Raw genomic sequence first — 19,606 nt, 5'->3', positions numbered from 1 at the left:
ATGTCTGATACTGGCGTTTCTGAATTCAGACCTCTGTTGGGTGAGTGCTCGCAAGGCAAACTGGCCTTATGGAAAGCATGACACCTTTTGTAGATCAAAGCGTCGGTTATGGCGTCGTTGTCGGTACGTCTTTTCCTCGATCAATTGGAGCGGTGTGAGCTAATTCTGGAGGAAAGGCGTTGGCTTCTTTTTCGCTGCGCTTATGCTCGTCTTGACCACTCTACAAGCCAAGTTCTCCAAGTTTTCTCCATCTTCGTCAGAAGAATTTTCGGTAAGAAATACACAGCGCTACATTATGCGTTGGTTGATCTCAGGTGCTATCTAGAGCGCCTCGAGAAGCGTGAAGGTGGAGAGGTCTTGTGAGTATGCCGCGAGCGCTGGCTGACCGAATAATAGCCAGGACTTGTTTGTTGTGGAATGTGAGTCGGCGGAACGTCGTAAGTATTGTCTGTTATCTCACTCAATGTGTGCAGAGTCAGCGCCTGGACGTGGAGTGCAACATTGTTGCAGTCGAGTACGGCAGCCTACACTTTTGGTATGTCGGAACAGATCGCGGATTGATCTACAACTGACGCTTCTTAGGTGTGAGCGGACCATGGTACTGTCGATAGACACGATATGTCAGTTCAACTCCTGATCGACTTCATAGGTGGTATGGCGTTGGCGGTACCATTCAACTTGCCTTCTTCGCCATGGTGGCGGCCAAGGTGAAGATGAACGCAAACGGGGCGCATACGTTTCTGGAAGTATGTCCCCGCGTGCTCGACATTCTGAGCGTAAACCAACGCAGTTCATAGATTGCAAAGACGCGGTTCGGAACGGGTGTCCACCTGTTATTCACGTTCTACGCGTTCCTCTGTATCCTCATTGTCTGCGGCTCTCTCCTCCGTGAGTTCATTGCAACGACTACTTCTCCATCGTCTCTCACAGATTGTCCAGTTGGCGGGGCCGCGACCGTGAATGCCTTGACGGGTATGAACATTGTGGCAGCATGTTTCCTGCTCCCGATTGGAATTGCCGTTTACGTGATATTCGGCGGTCTGCGAGCGACGTTCATGTGTGACTGGGCGCACACCATCATCCTATTCATCATCATCTACCTGTTTGAAGGCCACGTGTAGTACGTCCTTCGCTTGGCAAGTTTATATCGACAGGCGCTGACTGCACGACTCAGTGGGACATCCCAGGATACAGGAAGCATCGGAGCGTTGTACGATCTACTCGTGCAGGCAGGCATTGACAACCCAGTAGACGGGAATCAAGGAGGCAGCTATCTGACAATGAAGTCAAATCAAGGAATGGTGTTCGGAGCAGCCACAATCTTGTCAGGATTTGCTGGTGTCTTCTGTGATCAAGGTATGCACCGTTTTATGTCTCGCGGTCTGCTTCATGTCTCAACGGGATTCACATAGGGTATTGGCAGCGCGTATGTGGCAATAGAATTCATGTTCCGTGTTGCTGATTTCATGCAGGCTATCGCGAGTGCGCCGGAGTCGACGACAAAAGCATACGTCAGTCTAACACTAGTCCCTCCGTCGGCTATGTCTGACATGTTCGATGCAGATGCTCGGTGGCTTGTCGTGGTTTGCGGTACCGTGGGCGTTCGCGTCATGTCTTGGCCTGGCAGCGCGAGCGCTGCAGAACAACGTACGTATTCAATCGGCTCCTTTTACTAGTGATATTGACAGAGTACATGTACAGCCGAAATTCCCGACTTATCCCAATCCGCTTTCAGCCGAACAGACAAGCGCAGGCCTTGCCGCGCCTGCTGCCGCTGCGGTGGTCATGGGGAAAGGCGGCGCGATCGCCATCTTATTGGTCGTGTTGTATGTCAATCTGCCACCGCAGACCATGTTGTTGACTGACGAAAGTTGTGTAGTATGGCCGTGACATCTGCTATCAGCGCAGAGTTGATTGGAGTATCGAGTCTTTTGTACGTCTTAAATGATGTCAAGTCCCCCCTAGCAACTCACTGAATATACTCTTTCATAGCTCCTATGAGTAGGTGTCCATGTACGATGACCTTGTGCTTATAGCTGATCGCAATGTTGCAGCATCTATCGCACGTACTTCCGTCCAAAGGCTACCAGTGCAGAGATCGTTCGCGTCTCTCACTACTTCATCTGTCTATGGGCTGTCTGGGCCGGTGCGTGGGCCACAATCGTAAGCCGGACTCCTTCGTAAGCATGGTAGACATACTGACGGACAGTCGTCATCAAGCTCAACGCGGCGACCATCGACCTCGGCTGGGTGAGTCGCTCATGCTGTTGTGAGTTCTCAGCAAATTTAACCGTGTCCCTATGGTCTCTGCAGCTCTTCTACGTACAGTCAGTACAACTTGTCCTCCGGCTCACGTCATCAACGATCTAATTGCATTTTGAAGGGGTGTCATTCTCAGTCCGGCTGTGATACCCATCGCTCTGACGGTGACCTGGTCAAAGCTATCTCGAGCTGCTGTTTTCAGCGGTGCAATTATAGGGGCGATACTCGGTATGCTTGCTTGGATGATTGGTTGCTGGAAGATATACGGTTCGTGCGTTCACCGGGTAGTATTCTGTATGTATTGACGCCATGCTTGTCGCTTTGACAGGGGAGATCAATGTTGCAAACCTTGCTGAACCCTACTCGGCCGTTTGCAGTGGACTCACTGGTCTTCTGTTTTCTGGTCTTATCACTGTGTTAGTCTCCCTTGCTAGTAAGTGCTCCAGACAAGTTGGAAACAGCATTGTTGTTGATCTACTCCACAGAACCTGCGAATTATGACTTCGTGGGCACGAGAGCCATTGCCGTGTATGAAGACATAGAAAGAGAGAGATCGATGTCCAACGACAGTGTGGACGGCGACGTTGTTCCTAATGAAACACCGTATGATGAGAAGAAGGCCGCCGTGGTCGAAGATGTCAGGCCCGTCGGCGCGGAGCCTCACCAACCACGTCCGGCAGCGAGCGGGGAAGAACTCAAGCAAGTATTCAAGCGCGCTGCGTGGTATTCCCTGATCCTGACCCTCATTGTCGCCATCATCGGTACGCGTTTGACAACCACCATCCTGCGGGCTTTATTGATAGTTGTACGCTTCTCTAGTGCCTCTGCCAATGTTCTTCTCCCACTATATCTTTAGCAAGGCATTCTACAAGTTTTGGGTCGCTTGCATGATGTGAGTAGTGACATTCATCGACTCTGGATGACATTTGACGCGGTCGACTCTCTGTTTGATTTCATAGTATTTGGGTAGGCATGAGTGGGACATTCTGCATCATACTACCGATATGGGAGTCTAGAAAGGAGATCGGTCTGATTGGACGCGGTGTGTTGTGTATGATCTCAAGGAGAGCACCGCCGTCGGGTGAAGTGTAACGCGCAACGCGACGAGGGCAATTCAATTAGAGGTTGATAGATTTCAGCCAGTAACTACAGTTCCTGATCAGCGTGTCAGATGCCTGTGACCGTATGGGACACTGGCTCGCGTACACAGTTGAAGTTGCTTTGCAGTGACGGTTGGTTGCGAATGGATGTCTCGTATCGCCTGGAGAGACTCGACTGTCACTTTTCCCTAGTTTCGTTAGGTCACAAGCCAGTCAGTGAGTGGTATGAGTACAAGCCATGGCATAGCGTCTGGTCAAAGACGGTGACTTGGGTGTCTGCATGAAATCGGATCGGATGAGTTGACTCTAGGGCGCACACTTTGCTTAGGTAACGCGGCTTGGCCAACTTGAAGATGAGGTGAACAACGGAAGACCAACTGAACGATGCACACGAAAACGTATTGACGAGGACGAGTACAGGGAGGGGACATCAATTGGGATGCAACGACTTCAAGCGCTCGAAAAGCAATACAGGCAGTACTCGATGTACAAGTATACTGCCATCCATGATATCCATGACTGTGTCGACACAGATGTATGGTAGTGCTGAACACCATAGAGCTCCAGGACAGTGAGAATATCTCAGACGCGACGAGGACACGAAGCGCTATATGGCCATAGCTGAGCATCCAAGAGATGGACCGCTTGTCCTCCTGGCCGAGTCACTGGCACTACATGACAAACAAGCGGTTACAAATAACTTGAATGCTTGATTCTCTAAGCAACACGCTCAGTCCTGTTTCATGGTCATCTAAACAAGGACCGAATAACCAAGATAAACACCATCAATGGGGGACAGCAATATTTGTAGATTATTAGCAACCTGATCGTATAGCAAGGCGAGACCTAGTAGGCCGCTCAGGGTGAGAAGTTCTTGTCCATGTAATGCCAGTCCACCCCGAACCGGCCAACAGATAAGTCCTCCCCAAGGCTTTGGAAGAGTGATGGACTCAGATCTGAGGTACACCTGTTAGTTTTGTGCTGCCGCGATGAGGAGAAGACTGACCGATATTGTACTGCCCGCAACCCTCGCACTCATCGCGCACTTGTCCGTACTGCGACTGACCATTGGCCGGGTTGGTGATTTGAATCCACTACCCATGATGGTGTCCCGCAGTCAAATTATGGTCAATGGGAGACTTCATTTGCACCGCACCTGGTTACAATTTCCGCCCTCGCCATAGATGAGATGCGAAATGGCCACGATGGGATCACTATCATTGTCTGTATATCCACAAGCACCGGTCCCGGTCTCGAAGTACGTCGCCTATGAGACATCCACATTAGCTCATCAATGACGGAACAAGGCGCAGTAGCTCGACGAACATCGCCTTGGTAGTCGTCCCGCTTGCCGAGTGCCTTCAGAGGCAACGCGCGTGCTGCCTGCACAATAAGTTGGAGGACGCAGAATGCGAAGATTGTCGAGTACATGGCGAATTAGAGTGATGTATGATGGAATTGAAGGGCAAAAAATAAATGAGTGTGAGTGTTTGAAGGAATGACAAGGGATGTCAGGATTGACAACTTGCGGACGCTCACACACCTGCCTTTATGAAGCTCGTACGTTTCCGGGAGCATCACGTCAAAGAGCTGGCCGAACAGCAACGCATCGCACTTCTCCCGAGGAGTGGATGTATTGTCGGGGACAACTGAACCGGAATGGTGTTGTCTGCCCGCGTTCGACATAAAGGAGAGAACTGGTCACCCCCGAGTCGGCACACTACTTAGGAGTGCACGTTTGTTTATGCAAGATAGGTCATGTTTCGCCGCTGTGAGTTTCCCTGATGTGCCGGACTAGTGTGACCGTACTCACCGAGCACTGAGCCCGGATTCTATCATAACTGAGTGTCAGAATTGCTGACTAAATCGTGTAACGATTTGCAGTGTTACAACTTGTACGTTGAAGCGTTCTTGATACTTAGCTTTGAGCTTGAGCTCTCGTACGATGAAGTCCATCGAATGCAGCTTCCCATCACCATAGAGCATACGTCGGAACCGAAGACCATGCACTGGAGACCGAGACGTTTGAAGGCTGGACAAATACCCAAAGATAGTTGGCGCTCCGGAGTCCGGATCTCTACGAGACCGCGGCTCGACAACCTCCGACACGACTCGTACGCCGCAGAGCGTCCGACGGAGATTCATCCCCACCGACTCGACGTGAATGAAATTTGCTGTATATTCCACGCGGATACACGGATTGAACTCGCGAGTATGAGGACCTCGACAAGACTGTACAGCGGCCACAAGCAGTTAGCCGCAACTTCAACCACCTAGCATGACCTATCCCGGTGGACGTACCGTATCGAAGACCAAAGCAGCAATAGGTGTGCTGCACAATGCACGAGCTCCAGAGTCAAAGGGCCAGGGAAGCACCGCGGGGCTGTTGCTGGAGACTAGAGGGTGTTCACAGTACATTATACAAGTGGATACACATACACAGGGATCGAACTCGACAACAGACGTACGCAAGACAACACGATAGCTGGTACAAAGGCGAGAGCGAGCGAAGACGAGATAGGTTCGGGTTTCCATTCATACGATATGATCCATGTGTCGGCGTCATTGAGAAGTCTCCGCGAGCTGCTTTTCAGCTGCCTGGAATTCCTTTTGCCAGTCCGCCCACCATTCCGGATCATCCAACCTTCGTTGACGGCATTCATCGCAACAAATGTAATACGCTGATCGTGTCGCTTGAAAGTTCAACACGAGACTGTGATGCCGGCGACTCGGGGGTCAGGATTTTGGGAGGAGCGAACATTTAATGGACTACTCACAACTCTGGTAATTCATCTCCAATCGCGTCGATATCTCCTGACGGGAGACAATCTTCGCAGAAAGCTTGCGGACATGTCCTACATCTGAAAGTCGGTCACTAACGTGCTCTGCACTGAGATGAAAGTGATGAGACGCACCTAAACAACATGCCGCCAGCGTCCGTGGTATTTCGTTGACAGCCGGTGCATTTGTGCTGCATGCAGTAGACGAGCATCGTCCGTTCCAAAGCCCCTTTGCTGACACCATAGCATTCCGCATGGAAAACTTGGGAGTGCAAGTCAGAACCACAACACACAAGTAAGACGGAACGCACCTCGCGGACACGCGCCACAGAGGAACAAGCTGCCTCCGTCGCGGCAGTGAATACACCAATCTTCGCTGTCAAAATCCTTGTTGTTGCGTTTGACGACAGGCTTGGGATGCGGAGCTGCCAGTTGCTGCGGACATTGTTAGGGAACTCAGTCACATCAGCACCAGAATACGCAACGTACCGCTGGCGCCTCAGGGCTTATGTTGTCCGCGATCATCTCAATCCCATCAATCTTGACGATACGATTCTCGCGAGCTCGCTTTTGTATGTCCCGCCACTCAGCAGCGATGTCAGCATTTGACGGGCCCTTCGACTGTTCTACGACCTTCCCTTCGAAAAGCCTACTCTGAACGTGGACGACACCTGCCAAGAGCTTGCGCTCCTCTTCGTCTGCGTCCTGGAGCTGCTTCTCGTCTACCTCGTCCGCAGATGCCCCCTCCAGCACCTTCGCTTTAGCCGTGCGTGCATTGTCGCGTTCCCTCGATGCCTCCAGGATCGACTTGAGGTCTGCATGCAGGAATTGCGAGACACTCATGGCACCGGTGCTGTCCTGCAGAGCACTGCTGCCCTTGCGGAGGATGTTCAGCAATTCGTCCGTCTTCATCTGTGGGTCGTCGGCGCCGTCAGCCGGGCTGTCGGTACCCATGACCTTGAGTGAAAGGAAGATCTTTCGTCGAATCCGGTCGAGCATCTGGTCCTCGACACTCCCGCGGCAGACCAACCGCAAAACGCGCACGCGCTTCGTCTGCCCGATCCGATGCGCGCGCGCGATCGCCTGCAAATCGTTTTGCGGGTTCCAGTCAGAGTCTACGAGGACGACGGTCGTCGCCTTCGTAAGGTTGATCCCGAGCCCGCCCGCTTTCGTCGATATCAGGAAGACCTGGTATGGGGAGTCTTCCTGCTGGAAGAGTTTGATGTCGAGAGCGCGTCGGGCACGATTCGTCGAGCCATCGAGACGCGCGTATCGAATCTTGCGCAAGGCCATGAAGTCCTCGAGGAGGTCAAGCATGCCCGTCCACTGCGAGAAGAGCAGGACGCGCTCGCCCTTCGGAAGGATATCCGCAAGTAGTTTGTCGAGAAGGATGAGTTTTGTTGAGGAGGCTACTAGATGTTCGCCGATGGAGTAGGGCTCCGGTTCTGCGTCCGGGAGCAGATACGGGTGGTCGCAGACCTTGCGCAGCTGCATCAGCAAGTTCATGAGTCTCCGCCACCCTGATGTGTGTGTCAGCATAGAGTCTTGGGGCAGGAGAAACCTGCACCCACTGTCCTTCTGGCCAGTGCGACTACGCATGACCTCCTGCGCAAGGTGCGCCTGCACCTCCCTCCTTCCCTCATTCTCCGGATCACCCTCGATCTTGCTATCGAAAATCTCCTTCAGGTCTAAGGTATCCATGCGCGTCAACAACCTGTACGTCCAGAAGCGCTGCGCCTCTGTCATCGGCAGGAAGACCGTTAGTTCCTCGCGCGGCGGTACATCGATTTCGACAGTCGCCTTCGTGCGGCGGAGCATGATCAACGCGAGCAGCTTCTCCGCTGCCTTGAGGAACGGGATGGAGTACTGCCCGCCACCAAGATCGAAGGCTTCCCTGAACAGGCGCTCAGAGGCCTGCGTGAAGACGGTGGGGTAGAGCCAGTGGAGGATGCTCCACAACTCGAACAAGTCATTCTGTACTGGCGTACCAGTGAGGACTAAATCATGGACATCAGCACTCTATACGACCGGTGTGCCAAAGAACGCACTCAGTCGATGCAGCGAACCGAGGCCCTGAAGCTTGCTGGCAACATTCGTCTTTGCGTTCTTGATTTTATGCCCTTCGTCCAGGACGCAGTACGTCCACCGGCGTGTCTTGAACCAACCGTCGTCCGCAACATATGCGTCGTACGTCGTCACCATGATATCAAACTTGAGCGTACCCGCGCGAATGTCGTTCTTCAGCCGATCACGCTCGCTCTTATGGCCGTGGAAACGCAGGACCTTGAGTGCGGGGGTCCACCGTTCGACCTCCTACAGAATGCCATGGCCATCAGCGTCACTGGTCAAGGGCGGGTCATAGACACTCACGGCAAGCCATGAAGAAAGGACAGAGAGAGGGCAGATCACGAGATGGGGCTGTTGGTGCCCTATGTTCGATAAGTTGAGTAGTCTGTCAGACATCCGTTCTTCAACCACTTACCTTTCGTGTTTTCCTTGATGTATGCAAACAATGACAGTGTCTGTAGCGAAAACAATTGAGATTACGTATAGCTTTGTCAGAAAAGGACATACCTGCAAGGTCTTTCCTAGACCCATCCTGGCGACAAACACGTTAGAAAGGGGCATGGCTCTTAACATAATCACCTACTCGTCACCGAGTATACAGTTCATTCCTGGTAACAGTGACAATCAGTATATGGTCGGCCAATAATAACACGCGCATTGTCTCACCGTTCTTGTACATCCACACCATGAAGGATAATCCGTGGAGCTAGAGGAGTCTGAGGGTTCGCCAATATTTCCGCTGTACGCAAAAAAAACTCACTTGATAATCTTTCATCTGACCTCGAATGAGCCGAGGCTGTTTATCAAATTCGTGCAACTGAGCGAAGGAATGATCGTCTCCTGCGTCCTTCAACTGTCTGTCGATGGCGTCGAAAATTCCGGTATTCGGAGGCAGCAGCGGCAAGAAAATGTCACGATGGTGGTGGAGGAACCGTTTCCTCGCAGCATCTATAGATCCACGCGCTTCGTTCACTACCACAGTGTGCTGTATAGCAAGATTACTGTCAATACAGTGGGCAAGGCGTGCCTCAAAACAGACGCACAGCTTTTTTCTCCTCTAACTTCGTCCGCTTCTGCGAGATCGCGGAATTCTCAACGCCCAAGTATACATCCAAAATTGATCTCTTCTTGCTCTCGTGTAGCGGCTTGATGGAGGAGGTCGACGCGCTCAGCATCTCCACTGTGGTTTCCGACGCGGTGTCTTCACACTCGGAGAGTAAAGTTGGCGTGCTCGCGGTTTCGGAGTAGGCAGGCGGGATTTCTGCAGTAGCCATGTTCAAACAGCTCGTGCGCGGAGATGCTGCGACGACGGTGGGTGGTAGATAGGAGGAAAGACTTGGTTCGCGGGTGACTTGAACAAGACCGCGACATCGCGATTTGGCGCGCAGACGCCGGGCGCGTCGCATTTAGGGCAGGTTAATACGCGACACGGCGCTTGCGGAGCGTCGCGGCTTGGTCGCTCTGTACACAGTCTTGCTAACTTAGCGCACACTCGGGTTGGAATCGAGTTGGAATGGCACTTAATCTCGAGACTTTTCCACCCCTCATGGCCTCTAATTTTCCCCCCGAAATAACAGTGTTTAATGGATTGTGAAGAACCCTTTCCAACGCTTGGATAGTGGACCTCGTCGATCGTAGACTCTGCTGGCATCGATTTCGAACGGGTGTAACGAAGTGGCAAACGTGCCGTATGCCTCACCCAACTTTTGCGCCGCGCGCAAATGTCTCGCTCAGGTGAGTGTTCTCGGCGCACTCTATCAAGCACTGTGCGAACGTTAAGCTGACTGTATTCAATCTGATGCACGACCAGCATGCGATGACTTCTACTCGTTCTTCTCGAAGTTCATCAGCATATATACTAGCAGAAACTCTCCAAACAAGCTCATCACTTGTAGTCATCCGTTCGATGCTGGTCATCAAGCAGGTGAGTGAACTGTGTGTTTGTGATCCCTTTATTGTCACTGAGGGCGAAGCCTTATGTAGACAGTACATTCTAATTTCAGTCAATCGAAGCTCGGGTAAGTGAACTGAACTGCAAAAGATTCACTCTGCAGCCACGTCTCACGCCAGCCACGATTCAGAACCGCCGAAACACCACTTTCAAGGCCAGCAACTGCACCCGCACCCTGATTCCTAAACCTTCCGGCGCAAAATTCAAACTTACTGTCGATGTCCGTGGCAGAGATGGAATGCGAAGTCTCAGGCGTCACTGTCCGATGAGGCTCGAGGCCGCTCGGCGGGACGTCGATTCATCCTCAAATGGTCGACTTTTTCTCGCAAGGTTGCGCCTTTTTCGAAAGGCCGTCCTGCTTCCGCTGGCATACTCGACATTTCGACTTTGCAAGCGCGCAACAATCACAGAAGGTGTCCATCTCTCCGCACAACGTCTCTCCAGAAGCATGAAGGCTACGAAATTGGTGTCACGCGGTCGAGCGGATAGACGCGACCGACGAGGAATGACTCGACTTGAATTTTATGCGAGGTGAATACTTACAAGGACTGCAGAAAGCGCAACTCACCGACATTCCTCCGGATGCTTGAGCACTCGACGAATATAGCCCACAGGATCAGGCATATCATTCCACAGTTCCACACTGCCCATACATTGAGATTGGAACGTGGGCGAAAGGGCGCTATCAGAACGATCCTGTCCAAATCCTGTCTGTGTCATTGTCAGCGTCGACGGACGCAGTAAGGTCAAATTTGGAGTGCCAATGGCCCGCTGTATTGAGCGGGCACGGATAGGAGTCGCTTTTTTGGCCAGTACGCCTTGGCGTGGTTGTCGAATGGCATCTGTAAGTGCTACGTTTGGGTTGGGGTTCTCCTTTTGACGAGCTTTCACAGCAAATCTGCCAGGATAACAAGCAGTCATTCCTGAAGAAAGCGGAGTTCCCTGGCCAAGGATAAAATGGACAGCGCTTGCTCGCTTGATGCCGCTGAGGCCCACTCGTTTGCGCTGAACCCGGGCTCAATCGGCCGAGCAGAGGCGCATGGCAAGTGCGGGGAAAATAACGCAGGTTGATGGCATCAATCGGCCCATGGGGACGCGGTTGGGGGACCGCGGGGAGAGCGATCTGCCGTCGTTGCTGCTGAGGCTCGGGGACTGTTCGGGCTCAACCCTCCTCTCGTTCACTCCCGGTTCACCTTGCTGCAGTGAAAGGAGGGTTCTGAATCGTGGTGAGTGCTCCTCGAGGACGTGATAGAAAAGAGGAAGAAAGAAGACTGACGATAGCCTCCGCCTGTCAGGCACGATAGCTATTCGCCTGCGACAGCCGGTCATCACGGGGCCCTATGTGGTCTAGCGGAGCATGCTTGACGGGTTTACGGAGCTGATAGTTGGCTGATATACATGTCTTTTGAAGTAGCTTGACTGGAACCTGAAGCCTGCACCCAGCGCGAGGTTTCATCACGTCTGGATAAGGCATGGTGGAACCGAGCTGTCATCACCCGATCTCCGTGCAACGCGCGTACCAACCGCTTTGCCTAATGTGGGAGGCAGGAAGATTGACGCGACGAGGAACAGCGAACGCGGGCGCAGTGGCAAGTTTGGCCTCTGCTATTGCGGGCGTGGGCTCTTTGTATCCCGTCGCGCCCCCGCTGAGAGTTTTGGCGGTGGGAGGGACGGACGCGACTTGGAGGCGTGGAGGCGGATTACGTGCAGAGACGCGGAGAGCCAGTCAGCTGACGGGCATGCGGTGATGAAGGTGCGATCGTGATCTGGATCCCTCACCCTCGACCGCGTCCACTTTATGGGCCAATCGCGGCGTGATTTCCAACGTTCGCGTCGAGAAATGAAGGTAGGAGGCCGCCGGCGATGGGAATGCCGTAGGCTTGGAACGTGCGGCGAGGTTGGCCATAAAACTCCACGCACGACCCGAGCAATTCCCGAGCATCCCTCAGCCTCCCAACTCCAGCCTGAGCGGGCTCTACGATGGCCGTCCTCCTCACCGCGCGGCTCGCGGCCCTCGCGGCCCTCCTCGTCGTCGCTGTCTCGGGCCAGTCCGATATCTCTAGCGCGGTTGCGTCTTCCGCTGTGGCATCCTCAGCAGCAGTCTCGTCTGCTGCGGTGTCGTCTGCCATATCTTCGGTAGCTGTCTCCAGTGCTGTGTCCTCGGCTGCCGTCTCCAGTGCTGCTGCGTCCAGCGCCGTCTCTGCAGCTGCGCCTTCTGCTGCAGCCACAAGTGGTGATGTCGGGGAAGTCTCCGGTGTCTCGTACACCGTCTCGGATACATACACCATCTACGGTATTCCCGCCCCGACTAACCCTGCGTCTGTCGCATCCTCGCCCACGGCCGGCGGCGAACCCCCCTATAATACTGGTCTCGGAACTGAAGTTGGTGCGTGCCATTCCGCAGCAGAACCTATGTTACTATCGTATTGATGACGTCAACACATAGGCTGGCAGACGCTCTCAGTTTCCTCATACGCCTTCACGTCCTACCCGGTCGCCTCTCCGACGGCCGACCCGCCGGTCTATCCTGCGCTCTCCCCGCTCTACCCACCTGCGGTGGTTAATGCCGGCCCGCAGATCGTCCCTGACTTCTCCGATGCCTGGGACGCCGCGTTCGCACGCGCAGAAGCGTTTGTCAGCACGCTCACGCTCGAACAGAAGGTGAACGTTACCACAGGTACCTACTGGGAGCAGGGCCTCTGCGTCGGCAACATCGGTCAGGTCGGCGATTGGCCTGGGCTCTGCCTGCAGGATTCGCCGCTCGGCGTGCGCTACACGAATCTCAACACGGTGTTTCCAGCAGGCATTATGACTGCAGCAACGTGGAATCGCACGGCGATGCGTCTTCGTGGCCAGCAGATGGGCGAGGAATTCCGCGGGAAGGGCGTCAACGTGCAACTCGGTCCGATGATGAACATGGGGTGCGTTTTTCATTGTCACTATGTCTATTATTAGTGTTCTGACGAGAATGTTGCGGATCAGTCGTGTTGCGCAGGGTGGCCGTAACTGGGAGGGATTTGGCACGGATGCCTTCCTGAGCGGCGAAGCAGCTTATGAGACGACGCTCGGCATTCAGTCTGCAGGCGTGCAGGCGTGCGCGAAGCACTACATCGACTATGAGCAGGAGTACAAGCGCACGCAGGAGTCGTCCAACGTCGATGACCGTACGAATCACGAGATCTACCTCAAGCCCTTCCTGCGCGCGGTGATGGCGGGTACGGCGAGCGTCATGTGCAGTTACAGTACGTCTGTTCTGTGAGCTCTGTGGGGGATCGCTGCTAAATGCATGTGTGCGACAGACATGATCAACGACACGTATGCGTGCGAGAACGACAGGACGTTGAACCAGCTGCTGAAGAGCGAGCTCGGCTTCCGTGGATACATCATGTCTGACTGGGGAGGACAGGAGAGCACTCTGAGTGCGATGGCTGGTCTTGATGTGCGTCTTTTTCACTGTTCCGCTGAATCACTGTGCTGACAACTTCACTATCTCACTCACATATCTTTGTACATCCGCCGGATCGCCGTCGATTGACGTTTGATCGACGCACGACGGCCGATCGTGGCAACCCTCAACGACTTCGACGCAACCTTCTTCCCGCGATGCTGTCCTGCCAAATCAACGGATCGTTGCGTTCGCTCTCGCCCGTTGACGCGCACAGATGACGATGCCCGGAGACATCACGCTCGGCTCCGGCACCTCGTGGTGGGGCCCGAACCTGACTGCGTTCGTCAACAACGCCACGATCCCGTTGTCGCGCGTGGACGACATGGCCACGCGTATACTGGCAGGCTACTACCTCCTCGGCCAAGACCAGAATTATCCGAATGGTAGGTCTCTGGACAGATGTAGTCGATATGATCACTGACATCTCTACAGTGTCCTTCAACGCCTTTAATCCGTACGACACCGTGCACAACCTGAACGTCGACGTGCAGGCGGACCACTACAAGATCGTGCGCGAGATCGGTGCGGAAGGCGCAGTCCTGCTGAAGAACACGAACAACGCGCTCCCGCTCGCTGCACCACGCAGCATCCTCGTCGTCGGCTCGGATGCGGGCAACAACGCGATGGGCGCGAACGGGTGCACAGACCGCGGTTGCGATGAGGGCGTGCTGGGCATCGGCTGGGGCTCGGGCTCCGCGAACTTCCCGTACTTGATCTCACCATTCGACGCTCTGCAGGAGCGCGCACGCCAGGATGCAACGTCCATCTCGAACTGGTACCTCGACTGGAACACGGAGGGTGTTGCGGCGATCGCGAACCTGTCCGACGTCGCGCTCGTGTTTGTGAACTCGGACTCGGGCGAGGGGTACATCACTGTGGATGGCAACCTTGGCGACCGCAACAACCTGTCGCTCTGGCACAACGCGGATAACTTGATCAACGCAGTCGCGGCGCAGAACCCGAACACAATCGTCATCGCGCACTCCGTGGGCCCTTCGATCATCGAGCCGTGGGTTGAGAACCCGAACGTCACTGCTGTACGTCGATCGAATTTCTGTTGTTGGAAACTCTGCCTGACGTTGTTACAGATTGTCTGGGCAGGTGCTCCTGGCCAGGAAGCCGGCAACTCCATTGTTGACGTCCTTTACGGCGCGTACAACCCGTCTGGGCGTCTGCCCTACACGATCGCGAAGGCGCTCGAGGACTACGGCGTCTTCCTCGTGCTCGGCGGCGAGGGTGACACGCTTTTGAGCATCCCGTACGATGAGGGCCTGTTCTACGACTACCGGCGCTTCGATCAGTACAACATCACGCCGAGGTACGAGTTCGGGTTCGGGCTGTCGTACACGACGTTCGAGTACTCCAACCTGGCGACGACCGTCATCCCGCAGGTGTACGACCCGACGTCCTGGGATCTCGAAGCTGCGTGGGCGGAGGGTGCGCCGACACCGCAGGGCGAGGGCTCGTCCGTCGCGCTCTGGCTGCACCGCCCGTTCCTCAGTGTGCAGTTCGACCTGCAGAACACGGGCGCGCTCGCGGGCACGGAGATCCCGCAGGTGTACGTGCACTTTCCCGCGGGCAGCGGCGAGCCACCGAGCTTGTTGAAGGGCTTCGATACGGTGTACATTGAAGCGGGCGCATACCAGTCGGTTGAGATCACAATCAGCAGGTACGAGCTGAGCGTGTGGAACGTGGTGGCCCAGGGGTGGCAGAAGCCTAGCGGGGCGTTCACGCTGAGCGTCGGCGCGAGTTCGCGTGACTTCAAGCTGACGGGCGCGATCCCTATTTGAGGTGGGTAAGGTGATATATGGACGAGTGTAACCTGTTGTTGTAAAATGGGTGCCCGATGGACTCCCTGGAATTACGAACTCACGAAAGACTAATGACCGTGGGACTAGTACTTGCTTCAATTCCTACGGTGAACACTGTAGATGATGGTGGACTTTGTTGTTGTTACATTCTCGCATTCTCGCATTCATTGTTGTCGCACACATTGCAATGCATCATGGCTGCCGTACATGGCTGCCGTACATTCCTGCTCACGCGTATTCTCAGGAAGACAATGACGCCCAATCATGTGCATGAGGCCTTGGGGGCTCAGGTGTAGGCCTAGGCCGGCCCGAAAGGCAAGTCAGCAAACGCGACTTGTATATTAAACCACTCAATGTACAACCATGCAAGGAAATCGGGGTTCAACACCGAGGACGTGCTCCGACAGGAGCCCGCATACGTCTAGAAGTGCACTATGAGTAGGTGGAGTGTACATCTTGTCGACATTTCCGAAGCTGTTGACGCGGACCCTTCCCGCCCTCGGAACTTCGTGCGCGAGGAACACGCTTGAAGTTGAAGCACAGCACCGAACTCACCATTCTTGGGTGCTACTTATGACATCCGCAACATCATGGAATAGTAAGCAACTGACCAATAACAGCAGCTACATCCACAGATCGCACGACTTATCTGTACATGGAGCACCGGAAAGCAGGATAATACGTGAGCATGTGGCCATGGCTTCGCCGGGAGAGATACTCGGAATCTTGAACGTTGAACAGTCACCATACAAGTGGCAACGGGCGCCCAGCCCGGCGGACCTTTGATGTGCATCGGGTGGCTGATAGTTGAGCAGCCCCGATTATGAGTCTAGTAAAGCAGCCGTGAGTCAGCGGGATCGCTGTGTCATGAGGGGCTGGCAGGCTTAATTACCATGCGATGAAAGCCAGCTATCAGGTTGCGTTGTCTCCAGGCCGGTTCTCCCACACAGACGTGAAGATTGACTGAGCACGATGTCAGCTACTCCACACGCCGAGCGGAGGGTATGGATGATCACTGGTGAGTGTCATGCGCGAAGAATCTGTACTGTATACCAGTCTCCTGCGTCACCGGCGATCGGAGGCGCACCGAACGCAATGCACGAAGCCTAGTCATCGTGAAGATGCAACACTAATATCAGCCTCCTTTCCCGGTCATCAGGAACGAGCTCGGGCTTTGGGAAACGACTCGTACCCATGGTACTCTCGCGCGGTGACTACGTTGTCGCCACAGCGCGCGATCCCGCAAAAGTCGACTTCCAGCTCTCCGAGACGGATCGCGCGCGTCTTCATGTCGTACAAATGGACTTGACGGACGCCCCTGAGAAGATTCAGAGTATCGTGTCCGGGGCTCTTGCGGTCTGGGGTCGTATAGATGTGCTGATCAACAACGCCGGTTGGGCCCCCAAGTCGTTGCTTGAAGAAGCAAGGTAAGCACGCTGGTACTCTCTTATTCACTCTGGTTACGATGTGCTGTCTGCAGCCCGACTCATACTCAATCGGTGTTCCAAACCAACGTCTTCGGCGTGCTCAACACCACCAACGCCGTGTTGCCTCAAATGCGTTCGCGGCGTACAGGCACGGTTGTATTCCTCGGGAGTCGGTCCGTTTGGAAAGCGGACACCATCGTGAGTCGACTGATGAACTGAAGATATCACCGGATCACTCACTGTGAAACTGTAGCTGACCGGACATTATCTGGCGAGCAAAGCCGCAATTCATGGTCAGCTAATTGCTTCCCTGCAATGTTACAACTCAACAATAATATACGGTAGCCTTCGCGGAGACCTACGCAGCAGAGGTGACACCGTTCAATGTGCGCGTCATCCTCGCAGTACCAGGCGGCTTCCGCACCGAGAATATCCACACTGCGCCTTTGACTAGCGAGAACCACATTCCCGACTACAACGCGCTGCGGGAGGAGGCGTACGGGGAATTAACAGAGCGTTGGGTAGCAGCCCCAGGATGCCCCACGAAGATCATGTCGCTCCTCGTGGACGTAGTGACTGGCGAGGGTAAGGCTGCGGATAGAAATAGTCCGTTGTATTTGGTACTGGGAAGGCCTACCTATGCTGCGGCGAAGGCTTTCCACGAGCGTTTGGGCAAAGAGATGGACGCGTGGAGGGACGTGGCAGAGAATTTGGACTTCGACGATGCTCAGGGGAACAAGTCGCATAGTAAGGATACTCTGCACTTAATATCGGAACGATTAGAGATTGATACATCCTATATGTGTGACTCTGTGCGTACGTATATCGTCTGAGTGAGTCTCACCCACTCACTGGCACTGCTCTAATGGCACTCGAGCATACAGGTGGCCGCGACAATTGCGGCATGCGAATGCTCGTCATTTCGCTGGTCTCTTCTATGTGATGGATGCAGCCCAGAGAAGAAGTGTGATCGCATGCTGTCTTAGTCTATCGTAACGATGGCAGTAATATCCACGGAGCTTGTTGGGTTTTTGACTTCAACATCACTGAGGGTGTTCGTGCCGCGCACGTGATACAAGTAGATTTCTACCTGGTGAAAACGGAGTCGATTTTGGACTCGAATACCTCCTCGCAACTCGGACGATTTCTGAACCAGGCAACAGTGGGACCTGGACGTTGTTGGATTACTGCACAGTAGAATCAATCAAAATCCTCAAATAGGCCCTCCTCTGCGGAGTCTGAGATGCGAGGAAGACATATATTCAAGCCAATATAATCATCGGCGCAATGAGGCACAATCTCATAATCGAGACAAGGATATATCGAAAGCCTTGGTACAGCAAAATTCCCTGGATTACATTATCAAGTTGTACCACAAGCCTGGAGCTTACGGGCTCCAGCCCTTGGCCATGAAGTGCCATTCGACACCCTGGATGACACCCTGGGAGAGCGGAGCACCCAGGGACTCGAAGAGAGACGGGCTGAGATCTGCAGACAAGTCGTCAGCACAAACCCAATACTCTTCGATATAATTAATTGTAGCTGACCGATGTCGTACTCGCCACAGCCCTCGCATTCGTCGACGGTCTTGGCGTACTGGCTGATGCCAGTGGCTGGGTCGGTGATTTGCATCCACTGTGGATCCGTATGTGAGTCGCTCATCCGTTGATCAGTGAGGTAGACAACACATTACCTGGAAACAGTTTCCGCCGCTGCCGTAGATGAGGTGGGAGATGGCGACGACAGGGTCGCTGTTGCCGTCGGTCTCACCGCAGGCACCGAGGCCCGGGTAGTAGTAAGTGGCCTATCGGCGACAGTGAGCGCAGGTCATCGAGAGTAGCTCGGGGGTGTATTACCTTGCCAGTGTGGGTGACACGCTTCTCGAGAGCTTGGGTCTCACTACCGTCGATGGGCGTGGCAGCAGCGATGGCGGTGAGGGCACCGATGAGAGCAGCGAGCATGGTGAAGCGGGCCATTGCTAATGAGATGTGCGGGAGGACACAAGGAAGCTGGATGAGAGGCGAGATGAACTGGTGAAGAGCAAGATGAGGAAAAGCAGCCAGTTTTTATATGTTCCTAGTGGACGCGGGGATTGCTTCGTTGGTCTACGTCTAAGTCTTGAAACAGGTGCAGCCATCTTGCGAGCATGACCTGTACGGCCTACCAAGCGATACGGGGGATGGCTCGGAGACGTGGGGCGCATGGAAGCGTGACCCTAGCCCTGGCATTGAAACATGCAACCTACAAATTGAATGAGAAATGGCCGCAGAGGGCGCTCCTACCTTCGGGAGAATGAGTGAAACACATCAGGTTCCATGTCCTCGGACGAAGTGAAGTGGACAGACTCACGGTCGCTCTGCGGTCCCGCCATCTAACCGCACAAATTGTCGTGGAGCAATCGTCCAAAGATGCAGGCAAGGTTTCTGTGAATCGTATTTGTGGAGGCGGTCCGTTGGCCTCTCCGCACCATTCCGGAGGTACGCTGCTATTGCGCCTAGCCCAATACTGCTGGAGAAACTCGAGTGCTCGATATTCTATGATTTTTGCACACCTAAGCGCGAAACAATGTAGCCGAAGTTTCATACAAGGAGCATGTCCTATTCAATAGCCTTTACGCTGGAGCTAGTGCACTCACCAAACGTTCCTTGTCAGGAGTCGCAGGCGTTACATGCGGTACGGCTGCAAAACAGGCCGGGATATGCGTGGCAAGCACCAGCGGATCACAACCCTGGTTTATCATGCCAGGAGTCGCGGCCGTTT

At 54.1% G+C, this 19,606-nt stretch overlaps 6 protein-coding genes across 6 annotated transcripts; 3 read left to right on the top strand and 3 right to left on the bottom strand.

Annotated features, from left to right (window-relative positions):
* Window positions 1–3,158, top strand: B0H18DRAFT_1121349 (Na+/solute symporter; the record flags this gene model as incomplete). The annotated part of the gene is made up of 24 exons (XM_048034321.1): window positions 1–40; window positions 94–123; window positions 177–271; window positions 326–346; window positions 397–419; window positions 474–535; window positions 583–598; window positions 650–746; window positions 798–888; window positions 940–1,120; window positions 1,175–1,356; window positions 1,413–1,426; window positions 1,473–1,511; window positions 1,564–1,647; window positions 1,702–1,826; window positions 1,880–1,933; window positions 1,993–2,001; window positions 2,055–2,146; window positions 2,210–2,250; window positions 2,314–2,327; window positions 2,384–2,529; window positions 2,591–2,695; window positions 2,748–3,023; window positions 3,082–3,158. The coding sequence occupies 24 exons, from the start codon at window positions 1–3 to the stop codon at window positions 3,156–3,158; spliced, it is 1,914 nt and encodes a 637-aa protein (XP_047890923.1).
* Window positions 3,159–4,042: 884 nt separating this feature from the next.
* Window positions 4,043–4,927, bottom strand: B0H18DRAFT_1020701 (RlpA-like double-psi beta-barrel-protein domain-containing protein-containing protein). Its single transcript, XM_048029498.1, has 5 exons — window positions 4,689–4,927; window positions 4,519–4,629; window positions 4,369–4,456; window positions 4,186–4,318; window positions 4,043–4,113 (listed from the first exon to the last, which is right to left on the bottom strand). Exons 1-4 carry the CDS (start codon window positions 4,791–4,793, stop codon window positions 4,221–4,223), a joined length of 402 nt encoding a protein of 133 aa, XP_047890922.1. The 5' UTR covers window positions 4,794–4,927; the 3' UTR covers window positions 4,043–4,113; window positions 4,186–4,220.
* Window positions 4,928–5,760: 833 nt separating this feature from the next.
* B0H18DRAFT_1212951 (P-loop containing nucleoside triphosphate hydrolase protein) lies at window positions 5,761–9,584 on the bottom strand. The gene is made up of 14 exons (XM_048036499.1): window positions 9,253–9,584; window positions 8,970–9,194; window positions 8,876–8,915; window positions 8,793–8,817; window positions 8,717–8,741; window positions 8,625–8,664; window positions 8,513–8,571; window positions 8,191–8,455; window positions 7,714–8,139; window positions 6,632–7,662; window positions 6,454–6,577; window positions 6,278–6,404; window positions 6,140–6,223; window positions 5,761–6,075 (listed from the first exon to the last, which is right to left on the bottom strand). The coding sequence occupies exons 1-14, from the start codon at window positions 9,481–9,483 to the stop codon at window positions 5,925–5,927; spliced, it is 2,853 nt and encodes a 950-aa protein (XP_047890921.1). The 5' UTR covers window positions 9,484–9,584; the 3' UTR covers window positions 5,761–5,924.
* A 2,428-nt stretch (window positions 9,585–12,012) lies between these two features.
* On the top strand, window positions 12,013–15,650 carry B0H18DRAFT_1020683 (beta-glucosidase). Its single transcript, XM_048029497.1, is given in 8 exon segments — window positions 12,013–12,263; window positions 12,279–12,546; window positions 12,607–13,081; window positions 13,143–13,402; window positions 13,460–13,599; window positions 13,823–13,991; window positions 14,041–14,645; window positions 14,697–15,650. The coding sequence occupies 8 exon segments, from the start codon at window positions 12,141–12,143 to the stop codon at window positions 15,396–15,398; spliced, it is 2,742 nt and encodes a 913-aa protein (XP_047890920.1). The 5' UTR covers window positions 12,013–12,140; the 3' UTR covers window positions 15,399–15,650.
* A 741-nt stretch (window positions 15,651–16,391) lies between these two features.
* On the top strand, window positions 16,392–17,919 carry B0H18DRAFT_956598 (NAD-P-binding protein; the record flags this gene model as incomplete). The annotated part of the gene is made up of 6 exons (XM_048042473.1): window positions 16,392–16,437; window positions 16,579–16,846; window positions 16,900–17,044; window positions 17,100–17,139; window positions 17,192–17,593; window positions 17,852–17,919. The coding sequence occupies 6 exons, from the start codon at window positions 16,392–16,394 to the stop codon at window positions 17,917–17,919; spliced, it is 969 nt and encodes a 322-aa protein (XP_047890919.1).
* A 314-nt stretch (window positions 17,920–18,233) lies between these two features.
* Window positions 18,234–18,807, bottom strand: B0H18DRAFT_879995 (RlpA-like double-psi beta-barrel-protein domain-containing protein-containing protein; the record flags this gene model as incomplete). The annotated part of the gene is made up of 4 exons (XM_048040730.1): window positions 18,234–18,334; window positions 18,394–18,481; window positions 18,540–18,650; window positions 18,703–18,807. 4 exons carry the CDS (start codon window positions 18,805–18,807, stop codon window positions 18,234–18,236), a joined length of 405 nt encoding a protein of 134 aa, XP_047890918.1.
* Between the last annotated feature and the right edge of the window lie 799 nt (window positions 18,808–19,606).

This window comes from Fomitopsis serialis (genome assembly GCF_022376445.1).
Source record: "Fomitopsis serialis strain Sig1Antser10 chromosome Unknown B0H18scaffold_59, whole genome shotgun sequence".
Classification (NCBI taxonomy): Eukaryota; Fungi; Basidiomycota; class Agaricomycetes; order Polyporales; family Fomitopsidaceae; genus Fomitopsis; species Fomitopsis serialis.
Note: the sequence above shows the minus strand (reverse complement) of the source record. Positions and strands in the feature narration are given on the sequence as shown.